Source organism: Antedon bifida, chromosome 3 (genome assembly GCF_963402885.1).
Source record: "Antedon bifida chromosome 3, ecAntBifi1.1, whole genome shotgun sequence".
Classification (NCBI taxonomy): domain Eukaryota; kingdom Metazoa; phylum Echinodermata; class Crinoidea; order Comatulida; family Antedonidae; genus Antedon; species Antedon bifida.
Genome location: NC_136228.1, coordinates 8614870 through 8634567, shown reverse-complemented (window position 1 = coordinate 8634567; position 19698 = coordinate 8614870). Strand labels below are relative to the sequence as shown.

General features: G+C 33.8%; 2 protein-coding genes across 3 annotated transcripts in view; one reads left to right on the top strand and one right to left on the bottom strand.

Moving 5' to 3' along the window:
• The first annotated feature begins 4499 nt into the window (after positions 1-4499).
• The window catches only part of LOC144836813 (uncharacterized), a 228227-nt gene continuing 213028 nt past the window's right edge, over positions 4500-19698 (top strand). The window contains exons 1-3 of one of the 2 annotated variants that reach the window (XR_013611376.1): positions 4500-4729; positions 6655-6827; positions 8412-9675. Coding sequence is in view for 1 of the 2 variants with exons in the window: in XM_078691683.1 (XP_078547809.1) it covers positions 6669-6827; positions 8412-8585 (333 nt within the window). In the remaining variant the exon portion in view is untranslated. Of the gene's footprint in view, positions 4730-6654; positions 6828-8411; positions 10322-19698 lie in introns of those variants that run through there. The other variant, XM_078691683.1, reaches the window with a different exon arrangement.
• On the bottom strand, positions 16877-19467 carry LOC144838118 (uncharacterized). The gene is made up of 6 exons (XM_078693476.1): positions 19316-19467; positions 18607-18830; positions 18047-18228; positions 17661-17848; positions 17419-17545; positions 16877-17040 (listed from the first exon to the last, which is right to left on the bottom strand). Exons 1-6 carry the CDS (start codon positions 19465-19467, stop codon positions 16960-16962), a joined length of 954 nt encoding a protein of 317 aa, XP_078549602.1. The 3' UTR covers positions 16877-16959.

The following is a 19698-nucleotide window of genomic DNA, read 5'->3' as shown; positions in this document are numbered from 1 at the left end:
CCGATAAAGATTTTAAAGATTTAAATTTCTTTTAATGATTACCAGTCGCAAATTTGAAATCGTAAAATAAATTAGAGTTTAGAAAAATCAAGACTGGATTGCGCACACGCGTTACGTGCTTTTCAACAAACATTACGTGCCAAATATAATTTTAAATTAATCATGATCTTGTGTAATTCATCCTAATCCAATCGTGCAAACAGCCTGAAACGCAAGATGTAGGACTTCGTTGGGGACAATTTTTAGTCGCGTGGACGCGACTCTATAGTTCACTATGTCGGTCGGTCGGTCGGTCGGTCTGTCGGTCTGTCGGTCCGGTATCACTATGCATTGTAGCACGCGACTTAATGGCTGTTGGCCTTGTTAATTAAAGCGAAAGCTTATTTTTGTCACAAGAGCTACATTACAGAAACTTTTTCAGTTACTAAGCAAATCAGACAATATTTAATAATAATAATAATAATAATTGCTTTTCCAAGTTGATCAAAGCGCTTCCCATATTTTGATTACAATTTTTAGATATAAAAATAGACTGATCTCAATGAATTTAAAATTTATCAATTATCGTACTCTAAACTTCATACCATTTTATGTTGGACACATTTGATAACTAATTATCTTATTAGAAAGAGCAGAACAAATAGGAAAACATATATGCTGCTTCGTAACTACTATTGTAGGCCTACCAACACTGAGGACATTATTTACCACAGTGCCCATGGTGGTGCCTCGAGACTGCAATATCTTCAGCTAATTTACTTATACCAAACAAATGAGTTCAGGCTTAATGTAAAGTAAGGTTGTTGATCTTTACTTTTAAATTATAAAGTGTATACTGTATTGTGTCATCAATGTTCCGAATGCAGAAATAAATGTTTACAATCAATAAAGAGTTGAAAAGGACATAAATGTGTTGCAATTGATAGTTTGTCATACCAAACAATAATATGAATACTTTGCAATGTTCCTTCTCATAGATCAGCATTTTGAAAAATATGTGTTTTAGTCTGTTACTTTTGATGAGGTAATTTGCGTATTTGGAAAAATAAAAATTATCCTTTCAAAGTCGTTTAAAAAAAGAGTTTCCATAAGTAGGGCTATATATTTAAAACTATCATGAACATATGATGTTGTTTACAATCATGTACCAGCACCGCGCCGCTTAATACTTACTTTATTTTTAGATCATTTCAAAAGGTACAGTGATATTACGACTGATACAATTATTCCGACCCTTGCAGCCAGTACAGAACAATTTTAGATTTTAGTTCCTTTGGGAAAAGAAATGTTATGGAGCATCATTCAGAAGACACACAACATAAAGAAAAACAATTTAGGCCTATTTCAAATATGATTTATTCATTCGTTTTTTTGTGAACGCAATAAATAATAATTTAACCGTTGGTGGCGCTATTAATCTACAAATTATATTTTAAAGAAATTGTATAATAATTTTAGGAGCCATGGGATAATGGTTAAAATGATTAAATTAGCCTAATAATATTATCAATAAGTAACTTTCGTTATTCTGCCTGCTTCGTAGGGCAATTTTGAAGTTCAATTAATTATAATATACACTAGTAGGGCCTATTCGCCATCAATACGTTTAATATAGGCTATGCGAACTTGACCCAATTAACCTTATCTAAACAACTTTGTTGTTAATTAGCTATCCAGGGAGGAGTAACTATAACACTGTAAAGAATATCTAGGCCAAATACGACTACTTCTATGTCAGTTGTTTTTTTCTTCTCCTAAATACAACATAAAGCATGCATTTCCTTACATCATATTATTCTCAACAGAACTCTGATATAAAACTTGTAGGTAAATTAAAGGTGCGAATTCGGATTTATTTTGTAGTTTTAATAATTATTTCACTTTAATAGTTTTTTCATGTCATTATGTACTGCTCTGTGATGACATTTTAATTTAAAACTATTTAACTAAGTTACACTTATTTTATCATTCATTCAGTGAATAATTAAAAACACGGTAATTTAACATAATGCAATAGAAGTTTAAGCAGGGTAAAATACCTCTTGAAAAGACTACTTGTTATTGCATAATACATTCCTTAATATAAAAAAAAACCAATGTTGAGGAGGAAATTAAAGAATTGATCGAAGATTAAAGAATTTCCCAATGCTCGCATGCAACATTGAATTCAAACTTTACTGATTTCAAAAAACAAAAGCATAGAAACCTAGTTTTAGTTTTTTGGCAAAGTTTATCGAATGTTTTTTTTTATTTACATACGCATGTGCTGTTCACTTAAGCCAAAACAAAAATATAGTGAGTTAGATCAGTTTTCACTTTTGATCAAATGAATTTCTATTCTTATTCTCTATTTAAAGAATTATTGTATCCTGCAGAAGAAAGTTTGCTCGCTTGTGTGCGTCAAACATATTGAAACAATCTTATAAAATTAGAGATCTTATTGGGTTATAAATGCCCTATTAATCCACGTGATCTTCTTCGTGACCCCGAGGGTCCTGTTAGCATTAAAGATCATTAATTTAAGAATTTCTTTGATATGAATGATGACGCAACCGTAAATTAATTCCAATCAAGGGAATATTGAGTGTCAATGGCTGTAAGTTCGTCAGTATCTTAGAAATGCACGAGGATCATCAAACGAGATGTTCACACTATCTCTCAGCTTGTTAAGTGATGAATATAAGTTATCTTTAAGCGATATCTTTAAAATAATAATTATTATTATCAAAAAGGTTACAAAAATAGTTGCGCACAATATTATTTAGGAAATAGTTGGATTAAAGTGTATTTATACACAACTAACATGTACTAATCAGTGACGTAAGCTAAAAGTTTACCTCTGGTCATAAGGTGGATTTAATAACATTTTAATTGATAATTCGTTTAATTTTTCCTTTTCAACATTGATGATAATATTAACCTGTACTGATTTGGTTTCCCAGGCCCCATTATTGTCATTGAAATTGAAATGACGTGAATTATGATTATACTGTCGAGATGATGAAGATGATGATTAATTAATTAGTATATATAATCCCAGCAATTAGAATGTAAATCCAGAATTTGTAATATGAACATGGTTTTAATGATTAATAATCATGCATAAAATGGCAATTCTCTCTGTTGGTCATCTACACCAAAATCGCCGTCTGAGCCAACAAGGTGTCTTCTTAATAGGGGTAGTCGTATGTGCACTGAATAGGGGCTGGCAGTTGTGCACTGAGGGGCTGGTCGTATGTGCACTGAATAGGGGCTGGCAGTTGTGCACTGAGAGGATGGTCGTATGTGCAATGAATAGTGTGTTCAAAGAGTGAAATTACACATTGTAAGTTCACCCTTCCCTGGTTCAAACATACTGAAGTGAATAGATATTCAAAGAGGGTTTTGTATTTACTGTTGGTTTATTACATGTTTGTGACATTACATACACTTACACAGTATAGAAACGATAAAGATAAATACGACAATAAATGTTTGTTAATGGATAATTGTTTTATATATTTTACATAGTTGTACTATGTACACTCTAGGTATATAGTGAGTTACTCTAAACCTAGCAATCCCTTTTGAGCAACGTATGTGCATTTAAAGTAATGATCTATTTAAACCTTGTAAGATAAAAATAACTCAAATCAATAGTACATTATATATAATAATTATAATAAATGTATGGAGATGTGTGTATGCGTGCATGATGTACAGTCCATGGTTACATGCGGACATGTACAGTTCGTGTTTACACACATGTTTATGTTGGCCTGTATGTATGCCTACTTATTTACACACCATATATAATTATAACTTTTAAAAACAATTTTTAAAAATGATTCTGATTAATATTAATAAATGAGTAAATGGTTATAGAATAATTGTATAAAGCACAATCTGATTACTTGTTATTGTTATTATTATTGTTGATATTCTAATGTTGAATGAAATTGAATAAAGGTGGTACATGCCACAAAAAGATTTTTTTAAAGTGGTAGGCCTACACTAGGAATGACCATTTGGTTCTCGCGAAAGGTTCGAATTAACAGTCGTGAGCTGTATGTTTTGAATTTGATAACAATATTATCACAGGTATAATTTATATAACCTGTAGTAGGAATAACATAATTAAAAATAATACATTTTTTTTTCAGTTTACTTTTATCATTATTCTGTCAGTTAATTTGTCTTTTGATTTATACTTTTTATATAATAAATTATTACATAAAACAGTGAAATATACTATTACTAATAGTAAATTATTAATTCGTAATTTGGTAACGCCCACTTAGCATGTAAAATGATCATGTGATTTGTTGTAGTAGATATTAAAAGTAATCATTTCCAACAATAATAGCCGTTTTCATACCCGTATGACGGATTGGCCTTGAGCTTACGGGAAAAAAATATCCCGTCATATTTAAAGGACTGACCAATGAGGTGATGAATTTGCAATCTTAGTTGTGAGGTAATCAAATTGTGCAAGGAGCCGGTGGGATTACTGTCTACTCAGGCTCGGATTATCTAAGTTCGTCGAAGTTGATTTCAAACTTGTCCAGGGCACGAAATTTCCACTTCGATATAAGTATAAATATACGAGCAAGTAAGTAGTTAGATTCATTTCATGTCTGTACGGCGGACTGAATCATACTACAGGTCAACGATACTGTAAGACATAGGAAAACCATCGATTATTATTATCCTTGTTAAAAGACGTTACTCTGTACATATTTACATAAACGTAAGTGAACTCTTTATCTTTTTATTATTGCATTATTTTGGACTGGATTTAGGATTGTCGTTTTCAATTAATTTGGTTATCTTTCTAGTTTTTTGTTTATTGGTTAATGGAATGTAACATTTTAAATTTAGGACGCAACGCAAGGACGAAGCTCGACGCAATTAATTTGACCATTCAAGACGAGATGGATCAACATCTATCGTGTCGTGATTGGTCAAATCAAATGCGTTGCGCTTGCGTTGCGTCCAAGTGGGGACCAAGGATGAGTAATTTGAGTTAACATAGTCTTTGATTATAAGGAAACCTGTACGTTTCTGTAGTATCAGACGATTTAGACGACGATAGAATATCACAATAGTATAGCATGGGTATACGTGCGTAATTAGTGATACGGCGGCGGCGAAAGCATATAAAACCACAAGACCCCTGGTTCATGCACACGCGATAGGCTACTAACGGCTGTGTACTATTAAAGTATATAATAAAAATGGGCCATTAAATCCTAAATCAACATGATACAACATAATACAGTAAATACATATTTGTAATTAAACAGCGAAGTGTTGCTAATATAGTGAAATGGGTCCTTTAAGCCGAAGTTATTGTGATATATCTTAACAATATACATTAAAGGTTTGCAATTAATACCAGATAACAACCATTATGAAACTATATACAATGATTGATATCAATTATTGCATACGTCATCCAGAAGTTGTTATTATAACAGTAGTAAAAACGGGTCCTTTAAAGATATATTGTCCCCCTAAAAAAATAATTTTTTCCTTTTTTTTTGTTGAATATGCCATTTTAATATCACATAAAAGTTATTCACTTTGACCAAAAACTTAATCAAAGAAAAAACATTTTCCCCTAAAAAAATGTAATTTAAAGCAAAATATACCTAAATTGTCTGGAAGACAATGGTTTTTGGTTGAAACCATTTCTTTTGTCTTTTTATAAGTGAAATAATTATTTTTTATGATTTTTTTTTCTAAAGAAGTGAATAATTTTATTAAAACTGTGAAATTGCCTATTCAAAATCTGATTTTATTAATCTTTATTTGTCATGTTTAAGCCGAAATTATCGTACAACATAATATACACATTAGAGATTTGTAATTAGCAGTAGATAATAACCGGTTTTAACCTTAACATGATTGATAATAATGTATACGTCGTCCTTATAGTGTTGATATAGTGTTACGTCTGTCATACATGTCAAATTCATGATTTATTTTGACATAGGTACATTAGTTGATAATGATAGATCTCTTATAGTTTATAATCAGATCTGTATCATACGCTGCAGTAAATTGAAAGCCTATGTACGATTGCAGCAATATAATAAGTATACATTTTATTCGTTATACAATGGATTCTCAATGTTGTATTAGATAATGTTCGCGAACGTTCATAACATTAACATAGTAAATGAACACTGTTATATCATATATTAATATCAGGAAATGGCGCCTGCCATTAATTCGCTGGTCGTTGTATCCGTGCAAGGGGTTGTGTCAAATTTTGTATTATGGACCCACGGAAAAAGACCTATCAATTAACTTATGTTAATGTTTTATATGCGCGGGGAAAAAGCAGTGAACTGGCGATAGATACAGACATTTACCGCAATACCAGGGAAGAATGAAATTCCACTCTTCCCTGGCAATACATGTTTAGGGTTTTTTTTTTATTGACTTATTTAACTATTTTGACTATTTTAAAACTGTGTGACATTCAAGATCAATTTTTGCTTGTTTCTTGTTCTTTTCTTGAGCAATCTTATTCACTTTTACTTGTTGTTCAACTCATATTCTAAATAAGGAAACATTTTATGTTTACCGTTGCTTTTTCGTCCATGACATAAACAAAGCATTTTCCAATTATTGGATCAATGAAGTCATTATCTTTTCTTATCTCAGATCAGTATCCAACGATGAATCGGGTGATAAAGCAAAGCACGATACTTGTAATGGCCGGTTTACTGTTATTGTGTCTTATGATGGATGTGAGCGAGTCAGCGTCGTCTCCGAACCGTAGGAACAGGTACAAGATGAAGCTAAGCCGAAAGTTAATGCAACCATCTACGGGGAATGTAAGTAGTTTGTAGTCTATAATCTGACGCTAAGCCCCCAGAAGACGAACTGTTTTGTACGGTAAAGCAATTTAGAAGTATTTATAGTTGATTGGGGATATTCCTTTAAATGATGTATTGATCGAAATATTTCGGAATGTTTGGTTCACATTAGAGCAACATTAAGCCGATCGTAATTCATTCAGGCCAATCACAACGCGATGGGTCATCCGGACTGCCGCTTGTGATTGGTTAACTCACTTGCGTTGCGCCTACGCAATCATTTTTGTGTAAATAGCCAGATGGGTTATGGATATTAAAGACATTAAAAGATAGATTTCTGCGAAGGAATAACACGTAAATTCTTTAGTCTTTTATTTTACAAAAAATTTTTAGCATATTTTCAGAAATGTATCGAGTGTTATGAATAATAATTGTGATAGATGGAAATACTAATAGTCATATTGATTCCAACTTTAAATTCATAATTTCCGATGTGTGGGCATAATTATCTTCCTATGTCAAAACTTATTAATTGAACAATACATAAAACATTCACTTAATAATATTCAGATCAGGGCCTAATGGGATCAAACTATACTGAATTTAATCGTTATAGTTAATATATCAATTTAAAGAAATTCGGTATAGGCCTAGTTCGAACCCATTGGTCAAATCAACATCTATAAACTAATTTTTATAAGGCGATCAATTTTATGATAAAGGAGAATTCAAAATTACCAATTAAACTGAAAGTTAACGACATTTATTTATTTAGTATTGATGTCTATACACAATATAAAATTGAAAATGTAGGCCTATTTAATTAGGAAATCGTTAAGGCTCAGTAATAGGCTCGTATACGCGAAACTCTCTTGACCTACTCCTATGAGTATACCACCTATTTCTCTATAAACATTATACTAAAAATACCATATAAATTAATCATCCTACTTCCACAGTCTACATTTTAAATAGATTTTGTTTAAAATTATACACTCGAAAACCAGCCTTTTAGTAAATAACTTTAAACCATCACGATTTTGTCTAACTAGACGATAATAATTGACGATTTTTTTGCAATTGGAAACTAACGACAATATCGAACTAAACATGTTAAAAATTACAATTCCATAAAAAAAACATCGATGGTCGACAGGTTGAGCTTCATTTTTAAAGGTTGAATCACAAATCGTTTTTAATATGATATTCAATACATCGTGGGTTGATAACAATTATTTAATATAAAAAATGAATTAAAAGCATTTATAATACGTTGAAATATGAAAGGTCTTATCAAGTTACATACGTTATATGTCATATAACATCAGGAGACTGATGAAATAGAATAAAAAAAATAGTAATCATTGTTTATATCACGTTTTAAAGGTATATCAAGTCAAACTAACTCGGGTATTTTCTTCAGACAAAAAGGCAATACCACCCTTTCAATTATGAATATCATTTACGTCGCGTAAAAACGTTTATTGATCTGGCAACGTAACGCTTCACATAATTAAAATGAAACTATAATCCTTCCATGCCAATCATTACTTTAATATGATACTTTTTTATAATTATTATGTTTTGTTGTTTTTTTTTTAGTTTCGTGGATCATCATGCGCCACAGACAAAAGTGGACGACTTTGCTCAGTCAATCCAAAAAGCTGGGTGTCCGGACTGACCGAATGCTGCCCAGGTTACAAATGTGTCGTCACGATGCAGACGGTACCAGGTTTTACGATAACTCGTGTCAGACCACAATGCAAGCCCACATGAAAAGCTGCAAAAGCGAGACAATAAAACACCTACTATACTACAAGAAAATTATATTTGTATCGTTAATTACAGGGATGTCTGGGAAGCTATGGTACCCTACAATATCTGACCTGAAACAATTTATTCTCTTAAATGAACCAAACACAACGATGAATCACCAGAGTGCCTCACTAGCTCGTCTGTGGACACCCACCCGCTGGGGAGAAGCAATCCCGCGTGCAATACAGTTTGTCTTCATCATACAAACACTAAACTTTAGGGCTAGACATGTCTCATAAGTATACGGTGGCTTACTGTGAATTGAACGTATAAAGCACAGACCTGCCAAGAAGTCGAAAAGACAACAAAACAAAATTAACCTCAGTTGTATTGTCATGAGATTCATTCTTGCCTTACAGGAAAGGTTCAGTCCCGCTAAAGAATGAACCAAGATTTACGATTTAAAAAAAAAGAAATAAATGCGAAGAAACCAACAGAAACCAGTAATAAAACTCATTAGGAAACAAATCAGACACAATTTGAGAAGATAATTGATAAAACCTATGTTTACAGAGAAAATTAAATTACTTTATAATAATATTAATAACAAATAATTGCACATTTCCCCGTCCACAATATAAAATATAAATAAACTTATTGAGTTATATACTTGTATTATGTGTATACATGTTAAAATGGTGTGCAATGCTTGAATAAGCTACCTTTATTTATTTGTTAAGAACGAACTTTGGTGAATTTTAGGTGTGAACCTTCCAACGAATTGTTCGCGTACTAATATTAATAATAGTAACTTTTTTAATGAAAAATAGTAAATTATTTGAATCCAAAACTAGAAAAGACAATTATTGGGTTACAATGATTGAACATAGGACTTTCGCAACAAGAAGTTTATACGGCTCATTATACAAACATGTATAAACAGTACAGTGTGATTTTGGATCCTCCATTCACATTTCGTATAATAATGTATAACACGTGTATTGTATTATAGTATATTGTAATTATTTTATGTATAATTGTGTATTATTTGTTTAAATTTGAATGTAACAGTTGTATAAAATATATTAGTTGCAGCAGGTACTGCTGACAAGTCAAATATTACAAGCAGTACGTTTTCTCCAAAATTGTTTAAACAAACTTGTATAGGTCTTAGGGATATGTACTTTAATGTTTACGGATATTTAATGTTATTAATATTAGGCCTACTTATCTAAAATAACAAAACACACCCGGGGTCTTGGGTTTTTAGATAAATTTATAGGTTATTTCTTTCTTTTGCGAAAACCTACAAGCAGATCGAAAATCAAAAGCTACCTTTATTTAAGCACTGACCTGGTAATTATTACCAGGTCAGTGCTTAATGAATTACGATCAAGTCAGAATATAGTCTTTATATATATAGTCAGGTATAGTCTTTCTACAATAATAGTTTGAAATCATTAAGCATTGTAATGGTTCATCAATAGCTTATTTTGAGATACCATAGTTTTGATGAATAAATTAATAAATTCGCGTTGTTCATCAATATACTTATTGATTACTTTTGAAAATCAATTTATTGGAGTCTTTTAATAATTAAAATGCACTAGTATTGGAAACATATTAAGCCGTAATCATAATATTGAACTATTTGTGCTAAACTAATGACGTCATATAGCTAAAACAAATGAAATAATTGGTAGTTATCAGTCGAAAATAAACAAATATGTGATTATTAATTGTTGTTTTGTCGAGCATTAAAATCAGATTCTATAATACGTGAAATTTCTTTTTCTTTACTTAATTACTTTTGGGATCAGTGATCGTTAAGCTTGGTTTCCTCTTGGACGCAACGCAAGGACGTAATCGCAACGCAAGCGTGTTGACCAATGACAAGCGACAGTTCGAATAATCCATCGCTTGTGATTGGTCAATTCACTTCGTTGGATCTCTAGTGCGTGTGAACCAAGCATGGAACACCGAGTCACTCGATTGGTCTGTAATTGGAAGTGTCCTACGACTTGACGCCTTCTTGCAAAGGGTTCTTAATAGCTTGGTTCCCACTAGAACGCAACGACAGGACGTAACGCAACGCAAAGTGATTTGACCAATCTCAAGCGATGGATTATTCGAACAGTCACGTGTGATTGATCAACTCGCTTACGTTGCGTCTACGTCCTTGCGTTGCGTCCTAGTGGGAACCAAGCTTTACCGATTCTAATATTACATTTACAAATACACAAAATACGATTCCATGATAGCAACATGGATAGGCACATTAAATAATCTCTCTACAATTACTAAACATACAGTAAGATATGACAGTGTATGGTTCATGACTTGACGTCAAAATGCACTTATTCACTGTCATTACTTTATCAGACCTCACAGTAACACAAGTTATGTAAACGCCTTCAGTTATGTAATTATGTTTCACATTTATGTGAATTATAGTTTGATGACAACATTCAATAACCTGCACAATTGCGATAAACGACTTAAACTTGCACAAATTGAAAGTGTGCGCTCTCTTTAAAATATGACCTCAATGTCAACGTACACAACAACGACAGAAACAACAAAACAACTCAATTATCATAATATGAATTGCCACATTTGTTACCTAAATTGTGTACTTTGAGATAACTGTGCCAAGGAGAATGGTAATTTAGTAAAGAATGGGTTTCTAAAATCAAAACTATATTTAGAATATGTTATGACTTAGTGAATAATTCCTTAATCTTGCCAGTGTGTATAGTGCTAATAAATTGCTCGTTATCGAGTAAAACCAAATTATTTTTCTTTCACGTGTTTAGTGGGTGATGATTGCTATTAAACCTGAAAATGTTATCAAATCGATAGTGGATTATAGTAGGCCTCATACAGTGTAATGAAATGTATTTTTGGCAGGTGGTTGGGGGTCGGGACGAATTAGCTTCCGAAGCATGCTTGCCAAGGAGTTTGAATAAAGGAGAGGGACCACGATGCCATAGAATAGGGTAAAGAAACTTTAAACTAATGTCTACACGTGCCAAACGCAACCAAACGCAACTTCCGAGATGGTCGGTACAGCTTCTATGCCTGTTAAACACACACATATATAATATATACCAAGCTTAGTTCCCAGGGACGCAACGCATGGACGTATGCGTAACACACAAGTGATTTGACCAATAAACGCGATCCATCCATCCAAAACCATGCGTTACATCCTAATGGGAAAGCTATTTAAACGGTGGGATGCCCATGCGTGTAAATAGATATCAGGGAGTAAAATGTCACACTTCCCTATATATTATCTATACCTGGTCTAAACTAAAGGCCTACGCACACACACACATATAAAAGTATATATCATGGAAGAGTGAAATTACATGTACATATTTTACAAAATATTTAAAGCCTTGTCTATACTATCAAACTTTATGAGACAAAAAATGGTATGTGCCCATATATAGACATGATGTCATATCACTACCATATTTAGGAATATCACTACGATATTTGGACATATCACTACGATATTTGGGCACATCACACTTTGTTGTCAAACTAGTTTGATAGTGTGGACAGAGATTAATACTATAGTTGCGTGACTATGCCCACGCAGATTTGCATCCACGCCGAGCCGCGAGCGCGTAGGAAACACTCAACAAACTCTAAAAACACTCGAAGTTAATGACAGTCTAATCACGTTAAATCAAACACGTAAGAATAGATTAAATATTGTAAAGAAATGATAAACTGTTTTCACAAATTGTCTTAGTTAAGCCGTTCATTATAAGAAGGATTACATTGAAATGTCGAACAGATAGCAGAACTAAGCACCCATGACAAGATTGCGTAACAAAATAAAGATGACATTAAATAAAAACCAAATAAATGTTATAACACTACTCGAAACTTATTTGATGTATGAGGTATATGGTTAATGAACATGGTTTTTGATTCATTATTGTGCTTATCGATAAATCATTTATGGTCACAAACCGCTGAAAGAGCTTCGAAAATCTCGACAAAATCCCCTATCTTCTAGAGGAAAATCAAAAAGTGCGATTCAGATTGAAGAGCTACCACTTAAATTCATCTGATTTTACTCATAGGCCTACACCTAAACAAAAATAACTATTATTATTGTAGTGTAATGAGTATAAAGTCTAAACAGGCCTACATTTGCCAAGTTTCAACGTCGTGGGTGTTTTTTACAGTTGTAATCTCCATACTCAGGGGTATAATTATACATTCTCGATTGGATCATATATTGCCCAAATACAATATTTTCACACTGACCCACCGTCACATGGCTGATGTTTTGAATGCATGCGCGTCATAGCTGGTCTATAAGATTTGTTTAAAGGCCAATCTACACAGACAAGCGGAACGGTAAGCGGCAAACCGCGTACCTTGTCCGAAACCGCACATAAAATCTGTATCTATACTGAGCGGAAACCACCCGTCCGCTCCGCGTTTTGTGTGTAAATGGTCATAAGGAATAACCCCGGAATAACATAGATTCTATATTTGTATTACCGTTACCGCTCGTCTGTGTAAATTGGCCTTTTAGGTTGTGGGTGAAAATCAGTTTAGTATTGAGGATACAAAGCCCTAGGCGACCCTACCCTCGTCGTCGTTTGCTCAACGACTACATTGTGCATGTTATGTAATAATCATACGACACGTGTAAAGCTAAGAATTTAATCTCAGGGCTGTATGCATGGAATTAATCATACTTTCTAAATATCTATATTCTAATCTTTTAACAATTTTTACAAGAAACCGTCATCCAATTGTACAAACATGATTAATATACTTAACGCATTACATAACCGGTTTGCTTTAACTTCATAAAAACAATATGAATAATTTAAACAGTCATATCTGCATACACGTTTACAGAGATGATATTGGAATAATTATTCGTTAACATCGCGTTACGTCGATTTAAAATAACTACCGGTATTAAGTAATGCTGATTTCCAGTATTATCGATATTAAACGTACATTGAATATGGACCACAGTGTTCGCTGTTTCGTCATCGCGTATTTCTGTGACGTAAACACTATGGGAACCCGGCTGTCTGAGATCGATGGAGCCATGGTGAAACTTTGTTAATGACGTAGTTGATGACAAATCAGGTGTCTAATTTACTAATGATCAATCGATTTTTATATTAGTTATCGAGGAAAACAATTAAATTACAATCGGTTATCTTATCTTTCTTCAGGGCTAACTATTGCCTTGAAATGTACAATACAATGACGTGACAATCATATTATAAGATTGATCAAAGTCAATGGATAATTGTTGCTACCCCGATGTCATCTTCATTAAAAAAAACAGAATTGGGGTAGGAATAAACAGATTATAAATTAGTTGTGTGACAACATTTCTACAAAACTAGGCTAACGACTTTCCATTGAGGAGCCAGAGTTCAAGTAACCTACAGTTTGTTTGCTATTGGACGCAACCACGTAGGCGCACAACGCAAGTGAGTTGACCAATCACAAGCGACATTTCAGGCGATCCCTCGCCTTGTAATTGGTCAAATTACTTGCTTTGTGCGCCTATAACGCCTATAACGTCTATTACGCCTGATTTCTATTTTGCATAGCCTACAGTAGTATTGTGTCGTAGCAACTGGTACGAACTAGAAAATTTAAATTATGTTAATTGAAATAAAAATAATTAATTTTGAGAACAATACCAAGATTAGGCTACTAATTCCTATTTTTAATCATCCAAATTACGTAGAATATTTACATGTCATTTTCATCATATAAAAACAATTAAATTAATCTAAAACAGAGTATGTAAACATGTTTTCCAATATCAGTATTCCTATATAATTGTTCATAACAACAATATATTATTGCAAAATGTCCGGATGACGACACCCGGCGTACCAAGATACGGTCGAGGACGGCTCTGTTTTATTTTTATTTATTTTTTTGTAAACAGGAAAATACATATTAAGACAAACTGTAAATCATGGTGGTATAATGAGGTATTGTTTAATAATAATAATACACTGATTGCTTTTATTACAGAAGATCCTAATTTGTTTCTTAGTTCTTAGTTTTATTTCAACTGTTTTACCTCAAGATAATTTCCTTATAGTTACCTTGAAAACGATGAATAATGCGAACTGAATTAAAAAGCGCTTTTAACATTTTCTAGGAAGACATTATCTTTTATTGTAGTTCATCTTATTGCATGTAAATTGAAAAGCGGGGGTACAAAGACCCCAGGTTCCACCTGTGAACTTCGTTACTACAGTACTGTAAACTAAGCTCTCTTAGGCTGTATAATAAGATAATAATAAGATAATAATAATAATAAGATATTTCGATTGCATCGATCGAAAAATCAACTTAGGCCTTGTACATTATTAAAATTATAGTAGACCTACACGTTATTTTTACAAGTACATTATTACAGTAGATGTTAAGGAGACACCAACCTAACAAAGCATTTGATATAGGAGTGTCCCGTTAATATAGGAGTGTCCTGTTAATAGGGGCTGGCCCCTAGTTAAAAATCCCATTCATTCGTTTCACGAAAAAGTGTCCCCTTAATAGGGTGTCAGTTCTTTAATAGGGATTTCTCAAAGGAGGGGTTTGTATATTGTCCAATCCAAATCCAAATATATTTTTTCACAAAAAATGAATTGATGGAAGAGGGGTAATGCATGGAAATGATCGATAAAAAACAACTGTTTTGTTTGATATGAATGTTATCTACACACAGGTGCACAACTGGAATAAATTTAGATATAGGCTACGTACCATAGGCATTTTGTTTTTCTGAAAGGCCGACTTCAATACCACACATTAGTCTAGTTTTGAGGCAATGTAAATTGTCTATTTAATACATTGTGTGAAATGTAATTTAATGCGTGGACTTTTTATTACAGCACATAATCTATCTGGACACCAATGTTGTTAGCCATCCAGATGACTTGACATTAAATATAAGCCAAATAAAGCCGGTTCAGAAAGGCGTACAATGCTTGACAATAATATATCTGTATGCTCTTACATTATCTGTCTAGTATATCCAATAATACAGGCGTCACATGTGATAGGTCTACAGTATGTGACGATATAACAGTATTTTCCTATGATACCCGGCTTAACAATTTTAACAGTCGTGAATTAGGCTATCACGATCATGCTAGTAGGGCTTAACGCGCGCGGCACGGAATCGACCGCGTGGTTTCAGAGTTACAGTTTGAAATTCCCGCAGTAAATTTGTTCAGTAGCAAAATGTGGATTCGAAGTTTTTACGAATGTGAAATCTTACTTAGCACCAGCTAATAACAAGATCATTCTCAAAATAATTCTCTTATAAGATAAGCCCAAATTGGTAAAACATTTGAAAGGATTGATGGTAAATAATTATGACTAGCGATAATGGCAATTCATTGGGATTAGCAAATCCGAACAGATGGATAGACCTATATATAGGCCCTAAGCTTACTAAACTGTAAGGCACTTAAGAGGCACTAAACCCACCCACCACTTCCTCAATCATTGGTAGTGTACTACTGTACGATCATTTCTCTAGTGGCCTTTATATCGTTTTGTGTACAGTGTAATATAGTACAATATAACAACTGTTCTTATAGCAATTAATAAGCATATCGTCACCGAATTTCAACATATTGAAAAGATAAATACAACCAGCCTACCTTAAATGTACCATGAATCATTGTACCAATAAATTGATCATCTTTTAGGTTCAATTTGTCCTACAGTAAGTGTTCAATCGTAGGCATGTTGTATTAAAAAACTACTGAACGTGGGCTAAACGCTTCCACGCGGCAACAACGGTGCAAACGGCATTTGGGTATTACGTAACAACAACATTCTTACGTTTCAGAGGCCTTACAGTCAAATAGCTTCTTGAAAACACACTTTGACGTCCAATATTGTAGTTTTAGAATATACTGTATATGCAAACGATGAACACATGTAAAATCACAATAAATGTGTAATTAAATTATACTGGAAATTTGTAGCTTTAAATATACCATTTTTTATGTTAAAAAAATCAACACGCATACCGTCGTTTAACGCCATCTCAATTGTATGTTTGTTTTAATTTGTTTTCTACTCTTTGGTTAGGGGTCAGGGAAATTAAACAAAAGACTTGTACAGACTTCTACTTCTGTACCACACATCACAATAACGTTTATGATGATTCCATACATATTTTAATAAACAATAATAAAATGTGTCATCATAAACTGTATATATTAATTTGTCGAAAATTATCGATTGTGCAGTTAGAATACGTTCACCATTTTCCACCCATTTTGGAAAGTTTTGTTTTCCTTTTTTGGCTGGCAGAAATATTTGTTGTGGTGCTTTAGGCCTACATCGTCGTTTTGAATCAAAGATCTTCGTAGCCAGAAATTGTTTTTGAGCCGCTAGAATGACATGTCAGAACACTCCATGTAAACAAGGCACCGTCCTGTAGAGAAATGTAATGTTAGTATAGTTAAAGCGTGGTTCCCACTAGAAGGCAACGCAACGACGTATTGACGCAAAGTGCTGTATTGCGTAAGCACAAGTGGGAACGACGCAATAGTGCTGCAAACATCGCAGGTTTGATTTCACGAAGGGGAAAACACCATTTTCGAAGGGCATTTTCTTACGTTGCGTAGATTGCGTTACGCTGCTTCGCTAGTGGGAACGAAGTTCTAAAGGTTATGCTTGAATGCTTGTTTCGGGGACAATAGCTCATCCGAGAGGGGAAGATGAAACATCTTTGGTTGAGATTTGCTTCTGAAAATTGGACTTGGTATTTTCTAATCGAATCACGTACGACAGACATGAAACTTCAACTTACATATATTAACCCTGGTAGTGAAGACCAAAATGCGTAATCTGGTATTAGCTCCTTGCCTTTTTTATTGTGACGAACCTTGTTGTAGATAATCCCAGCAATGAAATATGCAGTTAACGTCGGGAAAACTCTGAGAACAAAAAGTTGTATTATTTAAGTAATGAAATCAAATTATGGAGATATATTATTATAATTGTTATACTATACTGATTTTCGGATGATGGGTAAGGTGTCTTTCTACTTACATAATAAGCATGATAGATCCAGTACTTAAACCCTGTTTTGAAGGAGGATTTGGTGGTCCTATAGTAGGAGGATTTGGTGGTCCGATAGTACGAGGAGGATTTGGTGGTCCGATAGTACGAGGAGGATTTGGTGGTCCGATAGTAGGCGACTTTTCACAAACACCAGCAAATTCAAATTCGAAAATATACTAAAATAATAAAGAATGTTTACAACGTATAGTCCTTAAACTGATGGTGTCTTTGTAGGAAAGATGAATTTGGGTTTAAAAGTGCGTTGATATTGGGTGCGCGGGCGAATAAAAGAACGAATAGATAGATGGAGATAATATGCATCGTGGACGGCCGCGGTGACTATAGCCACTATTACAGTAAGTTAGAATAATTACCACAAAGCTTCCATCGATATAATCGTTATAATAATTCAACCCTCTATACGCTGCCTCCGGAACCTTGTTACCATCCGCACTATCTATATAGTCCCATTTGATGTTGCTATTACATTCGAATGACAAATATGAGGTAATATTTCCAATCCCGTTTGAAAAAATGAAGAGATTTATACCAGTTTCTACAAAAAATAATAAAGAATCTTATCTACTTCATTTAGATATTACATGAACACTTTATTGTACCATTAGTTCAGCTCTCGTTAGATAGTTACATGGGATGTATGACAACGGTTCAACATTTGGTATAGATAGTAGGCCTAAAGTATCCCGGTTTCGGTTTACCATTGGAAGCCCATGGGCATTGGGAATGTGTCTTGGTGTGGACACCAGAGTCGTCGACATAATCCATTGGAAGCCCATGGGCATTGGAAATGTGTCTTGGTGTGGACACCAGAGTCGTCGACATAATCGATTCTGTCACTTCGACTTACTCAGCCTCTTTAAGATCACCTAGTAAAATTCAGGGGCGTACACACAGGAGCGTTAGGCCTACTCACCAATCGGATTTAAGTCGTTACGATATGTTCCAAGACCAACGTCATACTGGTCATCATCATCAGAAGTTAACGCCGCCGTACAATTAAAACACTCTGATAAACTGCTTGGAAGAGGGTGACATATAGCAAAGTTAATCCGACAACGGTCTATAGTATCGTTAGCAGCAGGTAAAGTAAACGAGCACGCCTCTGTATCATTTATGTCCATGTACCAGAATGAAGTTCTTTGAAATAGAAATAATAACAATTTTCTCGAAACATGTCAAGACATTTTACGGCAGTTTGCCTATGTATTAAATGCCTCACAATCGTGATTTTAACTCGAAAGTTTGGTGGAATCATACATGATTTAAATAACAATTCAATTTGTTACAGAATTGAACTCATTTGTCGAACATAGGTTAAGCTAAGTTGATGTGGAGAGGTCCAATGTACAAAAGGATCACACCGCACTATCCTCTCTTCTGCTGAAGGATTACACCTGCCTCTCTCGTTTGCCACAGAGGGTTACACTCCATATCCTTTCTTTTATTTGCCGGAGGAAGTTCACCTCTATCCCGAAAATGCAGCTTCCTTGGTTATTACATTGCCTTGGTTAGGGATGTAATGGTTACATAAGGCACGTTTTATGTTTTAATAGGCCGATCGAATTCAAAACACAACATTATCTTTAACGGATTGTCATAAACAACATAGGATACAAACTTACCCTGTCAAGTTCGAAATATCATGCCCTGGTGATTCGCAGCCCGGTGTATTTATTTCTTTACTAGTGCTAACTGTGACGAATGACATATACATCAATAATTTCACAAAAAGCAGAAGCATGCAACTTCTGATGATCTGTACAACAACGGCCATGTTTAACTAACCTTCAGTATTCGTACCTTGATATATCTATCTGTTTATATTTGTTAAACTTGATAGCGTTGATGCCTTGTAGGATAGCAGCATACTTTTATGGTGAACTGGCACGATCTTGAACGTAAAATCATGATACGGGGTGAGTTGTACTTACAACTTCAGCGTTACTATTATAAAGTTTGGTTCCCACTAGCGACGCAACGTAACGCAATCTACGCAACGTAAGCA

Excerpts from the sequence above, each read along its gene's own strand:
- LOC144838118 (XM_078693476.1), bottom strand. The coding sequence starts at position 19,467 with ATGGCCGTTGTTGTACAGATCATCAGAAGTTGCATGCTTCTGCTTTTT. Across the intron at positions 17,849-18,046 it reads ATATCGATGGAAGCTTTGTG|TATATTTTCGAATTTGAATT; the intron begins GTAATTATTCTA and ends TTATTATTTTAG. Across the intron at positions 17,546-17,660 it reads GGATCTATCATGCTTATTAT|AGTTTTCCCGACGTTAACTG; the intron begins GTAAGTAGAAAG and ends TTTTGTTCTCAG.